This window comes from Tarenaya hassleriana, unplaced genomic scaffold (assembly GCF_000463585.1).
Source record: "Tarenaya hassleriana unplaced genomic scaffold, ASM46358v1 Cleome40, whole genome shotgun sequence".
Classification (NCBI taxonomy): Eukaryota; Viridiplantae; Streptophyta; class Magnoliopsida; order Brassicales; family Cleomaceae; genus Tarenaya; species Tarenaya hassleriana.
Genome location: NW_010966882.1, coordinates 852,879 through 868,918, shown reverse-complemented (window position 1 = coordinate 868,918; position 16,040 = coordinate 852,879). Strand labels below are relative to the sequence as shown.

The following is a 16,040-nucleotide window of genomic DNA, read 5'->3' as shown; positions in this document are numbered from 1 at the left end:
TCCGGTGTGCTTTAAGTCTATTTTCTGTCAAAGTCTGAATGAATCTCTCTCTGGAGGCTTAACCTTGTTAACTGTTTCTTTTCTAGGCAAATTTGGAAATATTCCCGAAAAATCCCATAAGCGACACGATCGTGTTGTTGAAGGAGACACGATCGTGTAAGATGCAAATTGTAGAATCTGGTTTTCTGCGATGTGATCCGATCGTGTAAGTGCAATATGACACGACCGGGTTAACCTTTGATGCATCTGTCATCTTGACGAAATGACCCAATCGTGTGGCTTAGTGGGACACGATCGGGTGGACCCTTGATTCGATCTTTACTTTCATGATGATGTAACCCGATCGTGTGACTTAGGGGGACACGATCGGGTGTACCATTGAAACTCGTCCTTCTCGGCATTTTCGCCTTTCTTTCGCTCCTATTGCTTGTACCTGCAATCATTTATGAACTGAGCGAGAATCAAAGCTAAACATGCATTTAAACATCTCAGATGACATAAAACGAAGTAAATATGTCGAACGGATCATATGAAAATACATGTATATTGCGTGTTATCAAGTACATATGATTTACAATATCAGTAATGTAATATGAATAAAACAAGATGTTCTGCTAAAGTTTTAAACTTGATTCAATACAACTTGATACGAAAGAGGTTCTTAAGAAATGAGATAGTACTAAATTAAAAAAAAGTTAACGAAGAAGAATCTCAGCGTTCCTCGGTAGACATCGACACTTCCTTTCCATTCGCAAATATATCACATGCAATCTTTTCGCGAATATAATACACCACCTCGTCGCTCACCTTATCCAATAAGGTGAGATAATTCCTGTAGGGTGCCTCCACATATTTGATGTTGTATATGCCGCATTCATTTAATGTTACGTTCTGAGGTAGATTAGAGATTAGCTCGATGGAAAACATCCTCGAAACATCTATTCGACCAGTCCCACTAATCATGAAGGACTATGGGATACTTCTGCGTAAGTGATGAATCACTTTAAGTGTCGCCTTCTTCATTCTCGAGTTGCAGTCATACACTTGAATCATCGTGTCCATGTAGTCCACTCTAATAGTGACCCAATGGACGCTTACATTAGGATCTACCAATGATGAAATATTCAACACACTGATAAAACCTTTGTATTGGTCCAATTTTCTTTTACCACCGTCAATTGGTAATTCACCACTCATGTATTGTCCAAGAAGGTCGAGATCTTTCTGCCCCAATTTCCACCATTTGAAGCATTCACAACACTGCACATCACATAGAAGGTACCTCCTACTGTCCGGTTCAAATTGGGGTACACGTTTTCGAATGTCATACATGGTTTCATCGATATGCTATAAAAAAAGTAGTCAAATGGGTCAAACAGTCGTCAAATTCGTCAAACTATATGTGAAAATACTTACTTGATCATTGAGCCATACACCTTCTTGTAGAAGGTCTTGCCAAAATTGTGGGTTTCGTAGATATTCCAGCCCCAACATCCATAACCTCTCTTCTATTGGTTTTTGCATAAACTTGAAGAGAGCACTCGCTTTTCATGTGTTTGTTTCAATAAAACTTTCAACTCGCACAACATTGTCATAGATCATAGGCTGTCGAGGCATCCACACATAACCCGGAGCAACTACAGATACCGGCACCAATGCAGATTCTATCGACATCAATGCACCTTCTTGTACTGGGCATGATGCACCTTCTTGTACTGGGACCAATGCAGATTCTACACGATCTTTTCTTCCCTTCTTTCCTTTTCTACCTCTTGTCTCTCTCTTTGCCCGTCGCTTTTTGGAGGGTGGATCAGTTGAACCCAAGGTAGTATATGAACTTTTAAAAGTTGTCTTTATTTCTCTTCGGTCGTTTACTACTCTGAACTGGATCCTTGGGAGCAGCAGGGACCTCCACATCCTCCTTTTCCTAAGCAGGTATTGTTGGTTTAGTGCTCTATGATGTACTGCTATATGAGCTTTGTTTTGATACATTTGATGTATTGACACTTACTATGGTTATATTAATGAGTGTTTGATTCATTACATGTTATGCATACTTTAATATGTTATGAAATCCATGTATTGTTATAAACAATTCTAAACTCTCTAGTCATATATCATTGTGGGAACAATGATGTACTAAGATTAGTATGATGTGTGATGGATGATCATAAAGATGATCATGGATATTTGATACAATCACAATCATAAGTATTTGTTGGAGAACGAAATACTGGAATGACTCGCATGAGATTGTCACATGGACTAGCGTCATATGACCTGAGATGTCTACGGAATCCAACATGAGGAGTTGCGTACTTTGAATACGTCAAACGTTCTGCGTAATAGAAGGACTATAAAGGCTTATATCGGATATGACACGAAACATATGTTCCTCTTCCTCATCTAACTGAAGAACACTTCGAAACCCTGAGAACATATTGACAGATTTGGTATCAGTGAGAATATTATGGTAGGTCAAACTCATTAAACTCGTCAAATGTCATCTATTATAACTAATGTAATTGATCTATACATATCTGTGAATCCATACCGATCTGTCTAATCACATTTGTAAGTGTGACATAAAAACCTGGTTGGATTTGCTTCTTACACATCTTAGGACATGTGGGATCGACATCATTCACATCCATATACCATCTATTGGCGCCTAAACTATTCACGCATTGAAAAGGAAACAACTGCAATATGTATACCAACTAATCAATCAAATACTCAATCACATTAAATAAAACATAGATAAAAAAGTAACTCGTCATAAAAGGTATTACGAATCCAGGAAAGTGCCACTGAGCCCTCGGTGTAGGACTGCTTGCATACAACTTCAGTATATGATCGATTGTTCTTTTGAAAGTGTATCTCCCCCAAGGAAACCCTTCACAGAATTCTAGATTATTGACCATGTCAACTGCGTCATTTGGAATCACATCATTGTTCTTGATTCCATGGTCTAATACTCCACCTTGCAATATGATTATTTCTAATCTTCTCCTGTCCTCCACATCTGCGGTAAGAGTGCCATATTTATTGCTTCTGATATTGTCACCTTTGAATGTCCGAATATTTTCATCAGAAACTAGATTCCCTTATATTTAGCCCAATCTTATGGATACTTTTCACAATTTAGGCCGCAGATAATCGCATGCTCGGTGATCGAATATCTAATGAGTACACCATTCAGAACAAACCATCTGTTTCACTTCTCCTTCCAATTTTAGTGCCCGATGTAAGAGGACTGACGCCGGAACCATCTTCAATGTGTCCTTACATCTAAGATGGAAAAATATACCGAATTAGAATTCTTTTTTGAAATATGTAAATTCTTCATCCGTCAAGGCCTTTTTAAGAGATCCAATAGTCTGATATGGATAACATTTCACTGTGATCTTAGGAGCCATATAAATGTTTTTAAAATCATATACAAAAGGTACTTGCAAAAACAAATTTAGCACTCATTATCAGAATCGTCAAACTCGTCACAATGCGACTTGTTTGACGAGTTTGAACACTTTGCTTCGTTTTTAGTTTGACTTGTTTAACGCGTGCGCTCAGTTTGACTAATATCTAGCATGACCACTAATCTATGTTTTAGTGCATCCGACTGTCGACAATATCATCGTAACTCGATTCCTATATGTCTTTTTCACAAAAGATTGTTTCTCACCAATCCGAAAACCTTATTTCGATATTTCGGTGACAATTTGTCACTGAAATCCTAATTTTTCTAATTTTTATTTCACACCCTAATCTTTAAGGAAAACTTAATAGAAAATCCAAAACCGAATCTCAATCTGCACCCTAAATCCTAAAAAATTTGATTTTCGCGGAGTTCAAAAACCATACCTGGAGGTCTTCGCAAATAAGAGTCGAAGAAGGGGCCGAAGATGATGAAGACGAAGCCATTCTTCGTTCACTTTACTTGCAAACACGAAATTGCAGAAAAATCGCACCAAAAAAAAAAACGCACAGTGAAGAGAAAATGAAGAAGAAACAATACTACGAAGAAATGAAACTGTCTTGTCGAAAAGGACCTAAAATAAACTGTTTGGTTTTTCAAATTTGTTTAATTTAGTAACTTCCCAACTTTTGGTCTTTTTTCTTCAGATGTTGTCACGTGTATTTTTAAAAGGGGTAATGATCTTTTCATTATTTTTCATTTCTTTTAAATCCTAGATTTTAAAGAGTATGTAATGTAAGTAAAATCGACATTTATGGTATTTCTGTAATATTCTTATCTTAACATAGAAAGAATACCTTTCATTATCTTTTTCAACTTGTAAACAATCATTTTTTACATCAATGTGGTTATTTTTACGAAGTAATATTTTTATAAGATATAACAACTTGATTTCACATCAATAATTTATAAAACAGATGTAGATGTATATTGATGTGTACAATTAATAATAATCATAATAATAATACACGAAAAACACAAAAAAAACGTTAGTTTTTATGAAATATCCTATTAAAATCCTCATTATACATTGACCTGAATAGGATTATCTTTATAAAACATCAAAATATATTTTTAAAAAAATTTAATTAGATATTAACTATCCTTATGAATAAACATATAAAACTATAATTGTATTAATTTATTTTCTTTCAATAAATTTAAAAATATATGTATAATATTATTTTTACACAAAGTAGTTTTCAATAAGGGATAAAAATAGACAAATTAATAAATATAGTAGTCGTTTTGGATGTATTTTATAAGAGATAAATATTTGTTTGTTCTAAGAGATTTATTTAGTTCTTTAGATATTTAAGGTTTTAACTATATATTTTAAAAATTAAGATTTTTTTTTTAAAAAAAATCAACAATATAATACAAAGATGGTAATGTGTTTTATAAGTTTACATAGATAGATACATGGACAGAAAGTTATACATAAAAAATGCAAGTGCATATAAAATAGCTAATATGGAAATAATCAACCGATTTATAGAAGAAAAATAAATAAATGGAGCAGCATTTATTTGAAAAAAAATATATATTTTGATATAAGAACGAATTTGATCAAAACGAAAACATTTAAAAAGCGAGGAAAAAGAGAATTTCTATTCGGGCACGTCAAAGGCCCAACATGGAACTGTAATGGATCCGAGAAAATTTTCCATCATAATTTTCTGTTTGGATCTATAGAAAATTTGGAGCCCATCCCTTCAGTTTCCTCAACTTCCTCGTTTCGTGGGCAAGGGAATCAAAGAATTGAAGTGGGAAAAGTTTCTGTCGGAGAAATTCGATTCTTCGCCCGTAGCAAGCTTCGATCTTCGATTAAGGAGAATCGAATTTAGGTATCCAATTGAAAAGATCTCAGAGCATACCTATGGCGGAGAAACCTCAGCCGGTGAAAGTTTTGTACTGCGGCGTCTGTTCTCTTCCCGCCGAATACTGCGAATTCGGTCCCGATTTCGAGAAATGTAAGCCTTGGCTCATAAAAAACGTTCCGGATCTCTATCCAGATCTTCTTAAAGGTGAGGAAATGATGAAACCCTAATCTTGAGATTTCGGTTAGCTAGGTCTTTGTTGATTTCGCTGAATCCGTTTCATTTGGGTGTGTTAGTATTCTTCTTCTGTATGTTCAATAGCGATTCATTTGCTGAAGTCAGGTATTTAGTTCCATAGATAATAAGGCTTTTAGTTGCCTCGGGTTTTCTGTCCGAAGAACTTAGAAATCCATACAACTCGAAACTCCAATCATATCATGACGCGTGTATACTCGCGAGCGCGTTTATATGTTTATGTATATAAGCTTATGTATGTCTTTAGCATATGGGTGCGACCGTTTTGGTGAAAATCCGGTAAGTATTCAACAGGAAGATGATAAAGCTGACATTCTTTTAGGGTTCTCGTAGTTGAAATCAAATACATAATCTGGCATGAAAACCGTCCCCTTTAGAAAACTTGGAAACTTTTTTTCTGGTGTGTGATCGGTTTTTATAGTGCGGGATTATCAATGACTGTTTCCTGGAACATTTGCTTCTGAGTTTTCGAGTCTGTTTCATCGTTCTTCTTTTGGTGATTTTTCCCGTTCTAAGATTATGTTTTGGTCTGATGAATATTATCTGTTTGTTTGATGATGTGATTTCATGTCCAGAATCTGATGACAAGGCAGCTGATAAGGTTTCCGACCGACTCCAGTCTGTTGGAATCTCTTCTGGTGGTTCTGATGGAGCGCCTTCTTCAGGTCAGTCAGTCTATTACTTAATACGAATGTGCGTACAGTGACATATATCCACATGATTATGTGTCCCGGATTCATGTACAAGTATAATAATCTTCTCCGACGACTCGGTGGTTTATCTGCTTACACTTTTACATGTGTGGGTTGGCGTGTACGTATGTGTATGTGAGCATGGCAGCATGCATGACATGGTTCTCTGCATGGGCAGAGTTTCATTGTTACAATTATTCATGATAATGCGGGTGGGTTTTAAGTTAGATTTATTGGGTTTTCCATATTTATAGGGCAAACATCCAAGCCGGAAGAAGTGAAACGTCTTCCGGGTGGCAAAATAAAGAAGAAAGTAAGTAACTTTTCTCTTGCTTACTTGCACATCAAACGTATAGCCCAATTTTACATGTAAACTCAGACAACAAACACAAACTCGGGCCTCCATTACAAATTTTGTATCATGTTTGTTCTTATGTATCATGAATAGGACAAACAAGAAGTTATTATAGAAAAGGTTGTCCGTAACAAGCGCAAGTGTATCACAATTGTGAAAGGACTTGACCTATTTGGTAAGTTGTTTTCTTCTGCATTACACATCATTATGACCTTCTCACTGGAAATAGATCTCACTTTCTGAACCTAAATATCGCCTAAGGCATTAAACTAAGCGACGCCTCTAAAAAGCTCGGGAAGAAGTTTGCCACTGGAGCATCAGTTGTTAAGGTACGTGTACACGATGAATTGCAAATTTCATTCGATTACAAAATAGGGGTTATGTGCTTAGAGAAGTAGTGTGTGAGTCCCTGATTGATAATAATTCAAGAACATTTCCAAAGCGATATATGTATGCATATTTATACGGTACTGGTTATTTCTATTTCCCATTTGTCACCTCATACCCGATTTATATGACATGCAATTGTTTCAGGGACCTACTGAAAAGGAGCAAATCGATGTTCAAGGAGATATAATCTACGATATCGTTGAATTCATCACAGACACCTGGCCAGATGTAAAATCTTTTCTCCTCGTGACTTGTGATTGTTTCATTCATTCTTTTGAATGATTTCATGCAAGTGTTCTTGCAGTCATTCCTGATTTTTTCATTGGCCATATCCAGGTACCCGAGTCCTCCATTTTCTTCATCGAAGATGGGAAGAAGGTTCCGGCTGCTTGATGATGATGATCGCCTTCGTATGGTTTTTCGGCTATGCCATGTGAAAGATCGTCACTGTAAAACTTTAGATTATGTCATATTGTCGGGATTCTCATACTGTTTTCCTCATCTGGGTTCGACAGTTTCTCGTGGAGTTCTTCCTCGGAATCTTCTTGGTATGGTCTTTGTTTCTGAGCCCTTAATGTCCAAGCTTTCTATCGGTTTTTCACTTACCATCAAAGTTTTGGTTATAGTGAATCAGTTGGCAATTAGACTTATATCAGGATCGTAAGATCTTTGCTGAGAAAATGAGAGAGAGGCTGAGAAAGTGAGAGAAAATGAAAGAGAAAGTTCTAATCTTGTTGATTCATTCCATTATTGTTTCACACATATAACATTACATTTTGCATATGTGGCATAATTGTTCTAACGGAAGTCGTTATTTACAGTCTGATAACTCAGAGTACCTTATCCGATCCGTGAGATTTTCGGGCACTTATCCATCTGACAGTAGAGCTTTGGATGTTGGCCGGCAAGAACCTGTATTTGTCGGAAACTTGTCACCTCCTTTGTTTATGATTAGCGTTAGGGTTTGGTGCTCCATCGATCTGAATCTCTGACGCGTTGGATTAGGGTTTGGTGTTCCTTGATCTCATCTTTGGTTTAACCTCTTTAAAATATTAAGGGTATTATGTGGATTATCCACACCAATGCTGTGACGGGTACGGGTTCAAAATCACGGGTATCTAACTCATTGTGACAAATACTGTAAAACCCAAGCCACATATTGGGTTGATAACCCCATTTATTGGTTTATACCGGTTTAGGATCAATCTAAACCGAATCAATCACGGTTTATCTGTCATTGTTGCTAATAAGACCAAATTCATATATATATATATATATATATATTGTGTACGTACAAACATATGCCTGATAATGTTGATACCAATGAACGGTTCTACTCCGGTATACATTGCCATTACATTTACATCCGTGAAGTAACCGAATGAACCGATCCTCTCCTCTCACCCGGTTTACTTGTACCCGAATCATATGGTCCGGGTTTCACAAATGATAAAACAATGGAAGCAAGTTCACACTGGTGAGAGGTGAATTCATGATCAGCACCTTCTACGAGTTGCAGTTGATGATTCTTAACGGATTTGACGAACTCCGATGCATCAGTTGCAGGTACGATTCTATCAGCCGATCCATGAACTGTCAACACCCTGAAACCACCAATGTGAATCTGAAAACTTCCATGTAATTCGAGAAATAACAGTTTAACCGATGCGGATGAGAGATTTTTAAGGATTAAAACCCGAGACCTGCAGTTCTTGCTAATGGAGAAACAAGCTGCAGAAGTATCTGTTGTGAGTCGGTCTTTTAGGCTCTCTTCAGTTACCCTGTACTCGAATTTACCTGCAAGCCGAAAAAGAGATTAGAGTACCGATGACCCCGAGCCCTAAACTGTAATCCTAAGTCCTAAACCCTAAACCAATTCCTTATCTCTATCAGATATTGAACTTAATACCTACGGACTTGATCTAAGAGGTGCAAGATTGAGTACAATGGTCTACCTATAGGTAAAGTTTATGTTCGTTTTCAGAAAGCTACACATTTCAATCGCAATTGTGAACCAGATGACGTACAAAACGTTAGAAGTTGGAATGTTACCCCTTCTGTTCCTGACATCGATGAAACCCTTCTCTTTGATTCTCTGCAAGTACTCCTTACCAAGCCGACCTTCCATTCCCCGGTCGAGAAAAAACCGACCCGATATATTCACTACTGTATCTACGTCATTATACTTTGCTGCATACAGAAGGACCACATTTCCACCTGACAGCGACAAGCTTGAGACTTTACAGATTTTCGCAATGTTCAAACCAAGAAACCCATCTCAGTTATACGTTTACAGACTGACCTTTGCTATGCCCGATTATCGCAGAAATCTCATGGTTTTCCTTGCGGAGGTATTGCAAAACAGAGCGTAGATCTTCAGCTTCCCGCCAATAATTGCCATACTGAAATGAACCTTCACTTTCCCTGGAACATGTGAAGGAGAAAAACACTACTGTTCTTGATCCATTATATAAAACAGAGAAAACCGGACATTATACACACATAGTAATGTTGTAAACCAGTTTTAGCAAATAGTAACTGCTAAAACACAGATCGAATAAGTCAAACGGATAGAATGTATCATCCATCTTGTGAGAACAAGAATGGGGAATCAATTAACTCATGCTGCAGACATCAAAACCCAAGTTTCATGTACAAATAGATGAACTTACCCGTTTCCAGCAAAATCAAACCGAAAAGAACTGATCTTTTTTCTTGCAAAGACACGGGCAAGGGTCACCATAGGAATCCGATCCTAGCATTAGGTATACACATATATATATAGAGAGAAATCAAAAGTTTTTCATACCAATGGAATCTAAACGGGAGAAGAACCAAATTAGCAACGAACAAGTATGACAAGAATGGAGCAAGATTCAACCTTTGATGACTGAAAGCCGTGGCAGATGACAACGATCCCAGTAGAACCCGTGTCATGAAATACTCCCACCAGTTTCTCCCCATGACTGTTCTTGATCGCAATTCTTCGCAGTTCAATCTCTGCTGAGAATTCCAAAGCCAATATTAAAACCACTGGCAAGTTAGATCAACGAAGACATGAGAGAAGTCCACATAGCAACAACCGATCTGATAGATACAATGCCTGGACGAAGTTTTCTACATTAAAACCAGTAAGTAAGTCGAATCAATTGTAAAATTGAGACGATTAGACGCGAAAACAAATTTAGGGTATTCTAACAAATTAATACCCCAAAATCGAAGGTCACATTCAAAGTTTTCTCCGTCTGATCAACAAACAGCCAAATCTGGCGAAGGATATGAACAGTTTGCGGCTTGGGAATCGCAAAACTACCATTTTATTACCTGAAATCTTATCGAGCTCATCAGAAAACGAGATATTTTGAGGATTGAAAATTAACCCTACAAACCAAAATCGCATTCCCAGTTCGAAATTTCTCTATTTGATTAAAGATTCCATCTAGGTTCAATGACAATAAAAATTAGGGGTTTTGTTTTCTACGTGTAACAGATCGTTGATAGAGAAACAAGACAGACAAGACTATCTTACCCGAGTTGCCGACTCGTTCATGGCTCGATTGACTGAGGCGAGTTACCGACATGGTCGAGCAGGGAGAAATCCAGGCTTAATTTGATATGCCTATGGGTGTTGTGTCCGTACGATAATACCTCGTCTACTCCTTTTCCGGCGCGTTTTAGCCGCGGCTCGTGCCATTTATAGTTTCCGGTTTCACAATAACTTTTAAAACACGTAGATACCCCTGTATTTTTAGAGAGTTAAATAAATTTATATATTTTAAAATTTATCGATTTTTTTAATTTTGAAAACTATTCATCTACAATTTTAATTATTTTAAAATTAAAATAAAACCTAGAATTTTATAAAATAGAAAAATTTTATAATCAATTAATAAAAATTAGAAATTTTGATATTTATATTTCAATTAATAAAAACATTATTATATTTATTTAAATTAGGATTATTTAGATTAGGACTGATAAATACGATCATTTTTAGTTATTTTTATAAATATAAAATTATTGAATTTTTTGTTAGTTATTTTTTAATAGATAATTATAGTATAAATATAATTGAGAAAAATAAAATATTAAAGAATTCAAATAGAAGTTTATTAATTAATAGTTAAAATGTCAACTATATAAGTATGGATCATTATGTATCATATTATAATATAATTATAGTGTAATATATTTAATACATAAAAATTTAATAAAAATTATAAGCTTTTAGATATTTTATAAAGGTTTTATGTTTTATTCGGATATGTGTATTATTATTGAGTTTTTCATTGAATGTTTTTAAAGTTAAAGGTTATTTTTTATAAATAGAGATTTCTTTGAATTTATACAGTACTACTGAGGTTTTAAATGGATTTTTTTAAATTGAGGAATTTTTGAAAACTTTTCCAAAACTGCATACTTAATGATGAGTATATAGAAATTCGAATTTTATTTTTTTAATTATTTTAAGTCATCTTAGACAAAAAGAAAATTAAATTTAACCTACAAAATTAGAAAATAGGAATAATTGTTATAACTTACATTTAAAAATAGATTTATGATCTTTTTGTATTTTTATTTAAAAATAATTTCTTTTATATGGAGTTAGAATATGGATAGATACCTAAATCTGAATTTTGGTAACAAAATAAATATAATTTTGAAATTTTAATAAATAATATATATGTTTTTAATCAATAGTATCCAAGATATCTTTAATATATATGTTTTTAATAAATTCTCAAGAAAAATAATCAGTTTATAAAATATTTTTTGGTTTTCTTAATTATTTTTTTAATAATCCAGAAATTCACCGGGTCTTTGACCCGACTGCATCTCCTAGAGGACCGGAGAAGACCAGTTGAATACCCTTCCCCACACTTGGATTTGAACTCAGGATGAGAGCATGCTTTGCATGTTCTCTCACACTATACCACCCTCTTAGTGTATCTGTTCTTAGGCGTTTGGTTTATTCTGGTTTTAGACCATTTTATTGTTTTCGGTTTATTTTTGGTTTTCTGGTTTGATTGTTTAGTATAAATAGTTTGTACTGTTGCATTTTTGTGTGTTAATGAAAATCAGAAAATTGTCCCAGTTTTCCCTCTCACGCAATTTCAAATTCTCTCGAGTTTGAAAATGCAAAATAGTATTAGAGCAAAGATGATTGTGATTTCTGCTTCTGAATTCAATCCATTCGTTTGATCTTTCATCTATTTCGTTGATTTTTTTTTCGATTTCTGGAGATGTCTCTTCCTCCTGAAATTCCGATTTCAACTGATGCTTCGGCATCTTCTTCAGTACCAGCTCCCACAGTTGCTGATCCTTATGCTAGTCCACTGTATATTCATGCGGCGGACAATTACAGCTTGATTTTGGTATCTGCGAAGCTTGAAGGTGAGTCGAATTATGGAGTTTAGGCAAAGTCAGTTTTGAAAGCGTTGAATTCGAAAAATAAATCGGGATTTCTTCATGGAACTGTCCCAAAGCCAGCTGCTAACCATCCGGATTACAATCTTTGGTCTCGCAACAATGATCTCGTTTGCATTTGGTTAGTTAACTCTGTTTCTCCTGATATCGCTAGTCAGATTGTCCATCTTGATGATGCTTTTGATGTTTGGAAGACTCTAGCTCATCGGTATAAGCAACATAATGTTTCCAAGATCTTTAATATTCAACAACAAATCGACTCCCTATATCAAGGATCTATGAATTTGAGTGTGTATTTCACCAAGTTGAACTCGTTATGGGAAGAACTTAAGAATCATGAACCATTACCGTATTGTAATTGTGGTGGTTGTACTTGTGGAGGCTATCGTTGCAATTTGGAACAACGATGGATGGAATTGTATGATAGGCGGAACATTGTACGTTTTTTGATGCGTCTGAATGATTCATATCAAGCTGCACGACGTCAAATCCTTATGATGGATCCATTGCCTAACCTGTCTCGTGTATACAATTTGGTTGCTCAAGAGGAGCAGCAACAACTCAATCTTTCTCTCAACACTCAGTCTGATCAAGCTGTGTTTCAGACAAGCACTTATTCTAATAAGCCTAGATTTACTCCTCAACAATCTCATCAGTACAAGTCTTCACAGTCACATCCTCAACTATCTCATCAGAACAATGCTTCTCAGCAACAACAACATTCTCGTCCTCGTCCAGTCTGTACTCATTGTGGTTTGATAGGACATACTGTGAATCGGTGCCACAAGATCTATGGTTATCCACCTAATTGGAATTCCAGATCATCAGCTCCACACAAAGCTAGGAATGCTTTCAATGATGCGGTTCAAAATCCTGTGAATATGATGACTACACATTCAGAGAGTGGAAGTGTGGCTGAAACTAGGAAAGCTACAGTTGATCCGTTTGCTGACCAGAATGTCTTGGAACAAGCCCAAGCTCTGTTAGCTAAGTTCTCCACACAACTTAAGAGTCATGGTTCTTCTTACAATGATCAAGTGTTTACAACTTCTCACTCTCCTCCCACTTCTCCAGGTAGTACCTCTTCTTTCCCCATTTTATCTACTATTGGACCTAGCCTTACATTACCAAATGCAGCGTGGATTGTTGATACTGGTGCTAGTACGCATGTATGCTGTGATCAGATATTGTTCTCAATGTTGTTTTTCATTTCTCCAGTTTCCATTACTCTTCCTAATGGATCCTTGATTACTGTCAATCAGTCATGTTCTGTTCAGATATCCTCTTCGCTTACACTAACTGATGTTCTCTTTGTGCCTTCATTCCATTTTAATCTTCTGAGTGTTAGTGCTCTCACTAAACACAATTCCATTTAAGTAACATTCACTGCAACTTCTTGACTAATTCAGGACCTTACTCAGGCCTGGATGATTGGCAAATGTAGGCTGCAGCAGAATCTCTATCTTTTGGACATGCGGCAGTCTACTCAGAAACATATTTCCTTGACTTCTCCTCTTTGCACAATCATAACAACAGCTCCTCTTGACCTTTGGCATCATCGACTCGGGCATCCATCTTCACTAAAGATTCAGACTATTTCAAAAACATCTCAACTATGTTTTACACCAATAAAAGATGACAGTTTACCTTGTTTTGTTTGCCCTTTGACAAAACAGAGACGTCTTTCATTTCCCGTTTCAGGAAAACGTTGTTCAAAACCTTTTGAGCTTCTACACATTGATGTTTGGGGTCCTTTTCATGAACCCACTGTACTTGGACAACATTATTTCTTCACGATTGTTGATGATTGCACACGTTTGATTTGGGTATATTTGATGGTCAATAAAAGTGATGTTAAAGCCAAGTTTCCTCATTTTATTGCCTTTGTTGAAAAACAATTTGACATTTCAGTCAAATCTGTCAGAAGTGATAACGCTCATGAACTTGCTTTTTCAGATTTCTTTGCACAAAAAGGTATTCAACATTTTCGTTCATATTCTTATACGCCTCAACAAAACTCGGTTGTTGAGCGTAAACATCAGCACATTTTAAATGTCGCACGATCTTTGCTTTTTCAGTCAAATGTGCCTTTGTGCTATTGGGGTGATTGTGTTCTTACTGCAGTGTATCTCATTAACAGAACCCCATCAGTTTTACTTGATAACAAGTCTCCTTTTGAAGTTTTAACAAACACAAAGCCTAATTATGATCATCTCAAAGTTTTTGGTTGTCAGTGTTATGTTTCAACTCAACTTAAAGATCGCAATAAGTTTTCACCGAGAGTTGTTTCTGGTGTGTTTTTGGGTTATCCGAGTGGTGTCAAAGGTTATCGAGTTCTAGACATCTCCACCAATAAAATCGTCGTTTCCCGCAATGTGATCTTCCATGAACATGTGTTTCCCTTTAAGACTGATTCATTGCCTTCTGCAACAGTTGATTTCTTCTCAAGTTTGCCATCTCCTTACGTTTTGCTTGATTCCGAATAGAGCAATAATCAAATTTCTTCCCATACGTCTCCAGACTCTATTTCTGAGAAAAAATCTTCTGAAGTTGCAGTTCCTATTTCTGATTCTGTTGACATTGAGAACAATGCTAGGCCACAGCGTCTTGTCAAAACACCAGCTTATCTTAATGACTACCACTGTTATTTGCTTTCTCATAATTCTATACCTTCTCAGACCCCAAAAACACCTTACCCTCTATCTTCTGTTCTTACCTATAACACTTTAAACCCTTCTTATCGTAACTTTGTTTTGTCCATTTCTATACATTATGAACCAAAAACCTTTACCCAAGCTGTAAAGACTGATCATTGGAAAAAGGCTATGGTTCTTGAATTGGAAGCTTTGGCACGAACAGACACTTGGTCTGTGGTTCCACTTCCTTCTGGTAAGCAACCTATTGATTGTAAGTGGGTCTTTAAGACCAAATATAATCCAGATGGGACTGTTTGTGACACCCGTAACCCGTGTACAGTATACGGGCTGTGCCACATGGACGATGTAAGGTAAAATAATAAATTAATAAATGGCGGAAGCAAAAATTCCAAATCCAAAAACATTTTAAATAAACCAGAGTAATCAGCGGAAAATACAACAGACGATTAATATCGTAAAATAACACATGTCCGAATAGTTATAATTTAACCGTACAAAATGTGGGAAATACAAGTTCCGTAACCCAAAATGTAAATCCCGTACATGATGCTGCTTCTCTCGGTTCGTCGTCTGCTGAGGCGCTAGGCGTAATCCTCGTGATCTGAAAAATGTAAACCACGAGGGCTAAGCACAACTGCTTAGTGAGTAGCCCGGGTTGAACCCGGAAATCCCGTTCTCAACGAGAACGGTACAGTCGACATTTCCATGAAAACACATGCAATAAGTAGCACATCAATAGCAAACACAAACACGCCCGTATGGAATCCACCATAAGGCTTAGCCATATACCCTGGTCAAATCCATGACCAGGAGCGAATCCACGCCCGTCACCCGCGTGACGTTGGCCATCGCATCACATGCGATCGTGCGCGTCTCCTGCGCCCGTCACTCTCGTGACTACCGATGTCGAGTCCACGACACAACGGAAATACAATCATATCCCTGTGGAGTCCACCACAGGGTCCA

The 16,040-nt window shown here is 36.4% G+C and overlaps 2 protein-coding genes across 3 annotated transcripts; one reads left to right on the top strand and one right to left on the bottom strand.

Annotated features, from left to right (window-relative positions):
• The first annotated feature begins 5,183 nt into the window (after nucleotides 1-5,183).
• On the top strand, nucleotides 5,184-7,634 carry LOC104824639 (translation machinery-associated protein 22-like). The gene is made up of 7 exons (XM_010556747.2): nucleotides 5,184-5,505; nucleotides 6,129-6,218; nucleotides 6,500-6,558; nucleotides 6,694-6,775; nucleotides 6,862-6,929; nucleotides 7,135-7,218; nucleotides 7,327-7,634. The coding sequence occupies exons 1-7, from the start codon at nucleotides 5,358-5,360 to the stop codon at nucleotides 7,381-7,383; spliced, it is 588 nt and encodes a 195-aa protein (XP_010555049.1). The 5' UTR covers nucleotides 5,184-5,357; the 3' UTR covers nucleotides 7,384-7,634.
• Nucleotides 7,635-8,292: 658 nt separating this feature from the next.
• Nucleotides 8,293-10,662, bottom strand: LOC104824638. 2 transcript variants are annotated; one of them, XM_010556745.1, is made up of 7 exons: nucleotides 10,520-10,662; nucleotides 9,872-9,993; nucleotides 9,663-9,745; nucleotides 9,293-9,414; nucleotides 9,043-9,207; nucleotides 8,694-8,787; nucleotides 8,293-8,594 (listed from the first exon to the last, which is right to left on the bottom strand). In XM_010556745.1, exons 1-7 carry the CDS (start codon nucleotides 10,569-10,571, stop codon nucleotides 8,351-8,353), a joined length of 882 nt encoding a protein of 293 aa, XP_010555047.1. In that variant the 5' UTR covers nucleotides 10,572-10,662; the 3' UTR covers nucleotides 8,293-8,350. The 2 variants fall into 2 exon arrangements, with proteins under 2 accessions (XP_010555047.1, XP_010555048.1); XM_010556746.1 differs by having other exon boundaries at nucleotides 9,872-9,990.
• Nucleotides 10,663-16,040: the final 5,378 nt, after the last annotated feature.

Excerpts from the sequence above, each read along its gene's own strand:
- LOC104824639 (XM_010556747.2), top strand. The coding sequence starts at position 5,358 with ATGGCGGAGAAACCTCAGCCGGTGAAAGTTTTGTACTGCGGCGTCTGT. Across the intron at positions 6,219-6,499 it reads TGATGGAGCGCCTTCTTCAG|GGCAAACATCCAAGCCGGAA; the intron begins GTCAGTCAGTCT and ends CCATATTTATAG. Across the intron at positions 6,776-6,861 it reads GAAAGGACTTGACCTATTTG|GCATTAAACTAAGCGACGCC; the intron begins GTAAGTTGTTTT and ends ATATCGCCTAAG.
- LOC104824638 (XM_010556745.1), bottom strand. The coding sequence starts at position 10,571 with ATGTCGGTAACTCGCCTCAGTCAATCGAGCCATGAACGAGTCGGCAAC. Across the intron at positions 9,994-10,519 it reads TGAACGAGTCGGCAACTCGG|CAGAGATTGAACTGCGAAGA; the intron begins GTAAGATAGTCT and ends TGGAATTCTCAG. Across the intron at positions 9,415-9,662 it reads TTTGATTTTGCTGGAAACGG|GGAAAGTGAAGGTTCATTTC; the intron begins GTAAGTTCATCT and ends CACATGTTCCAG.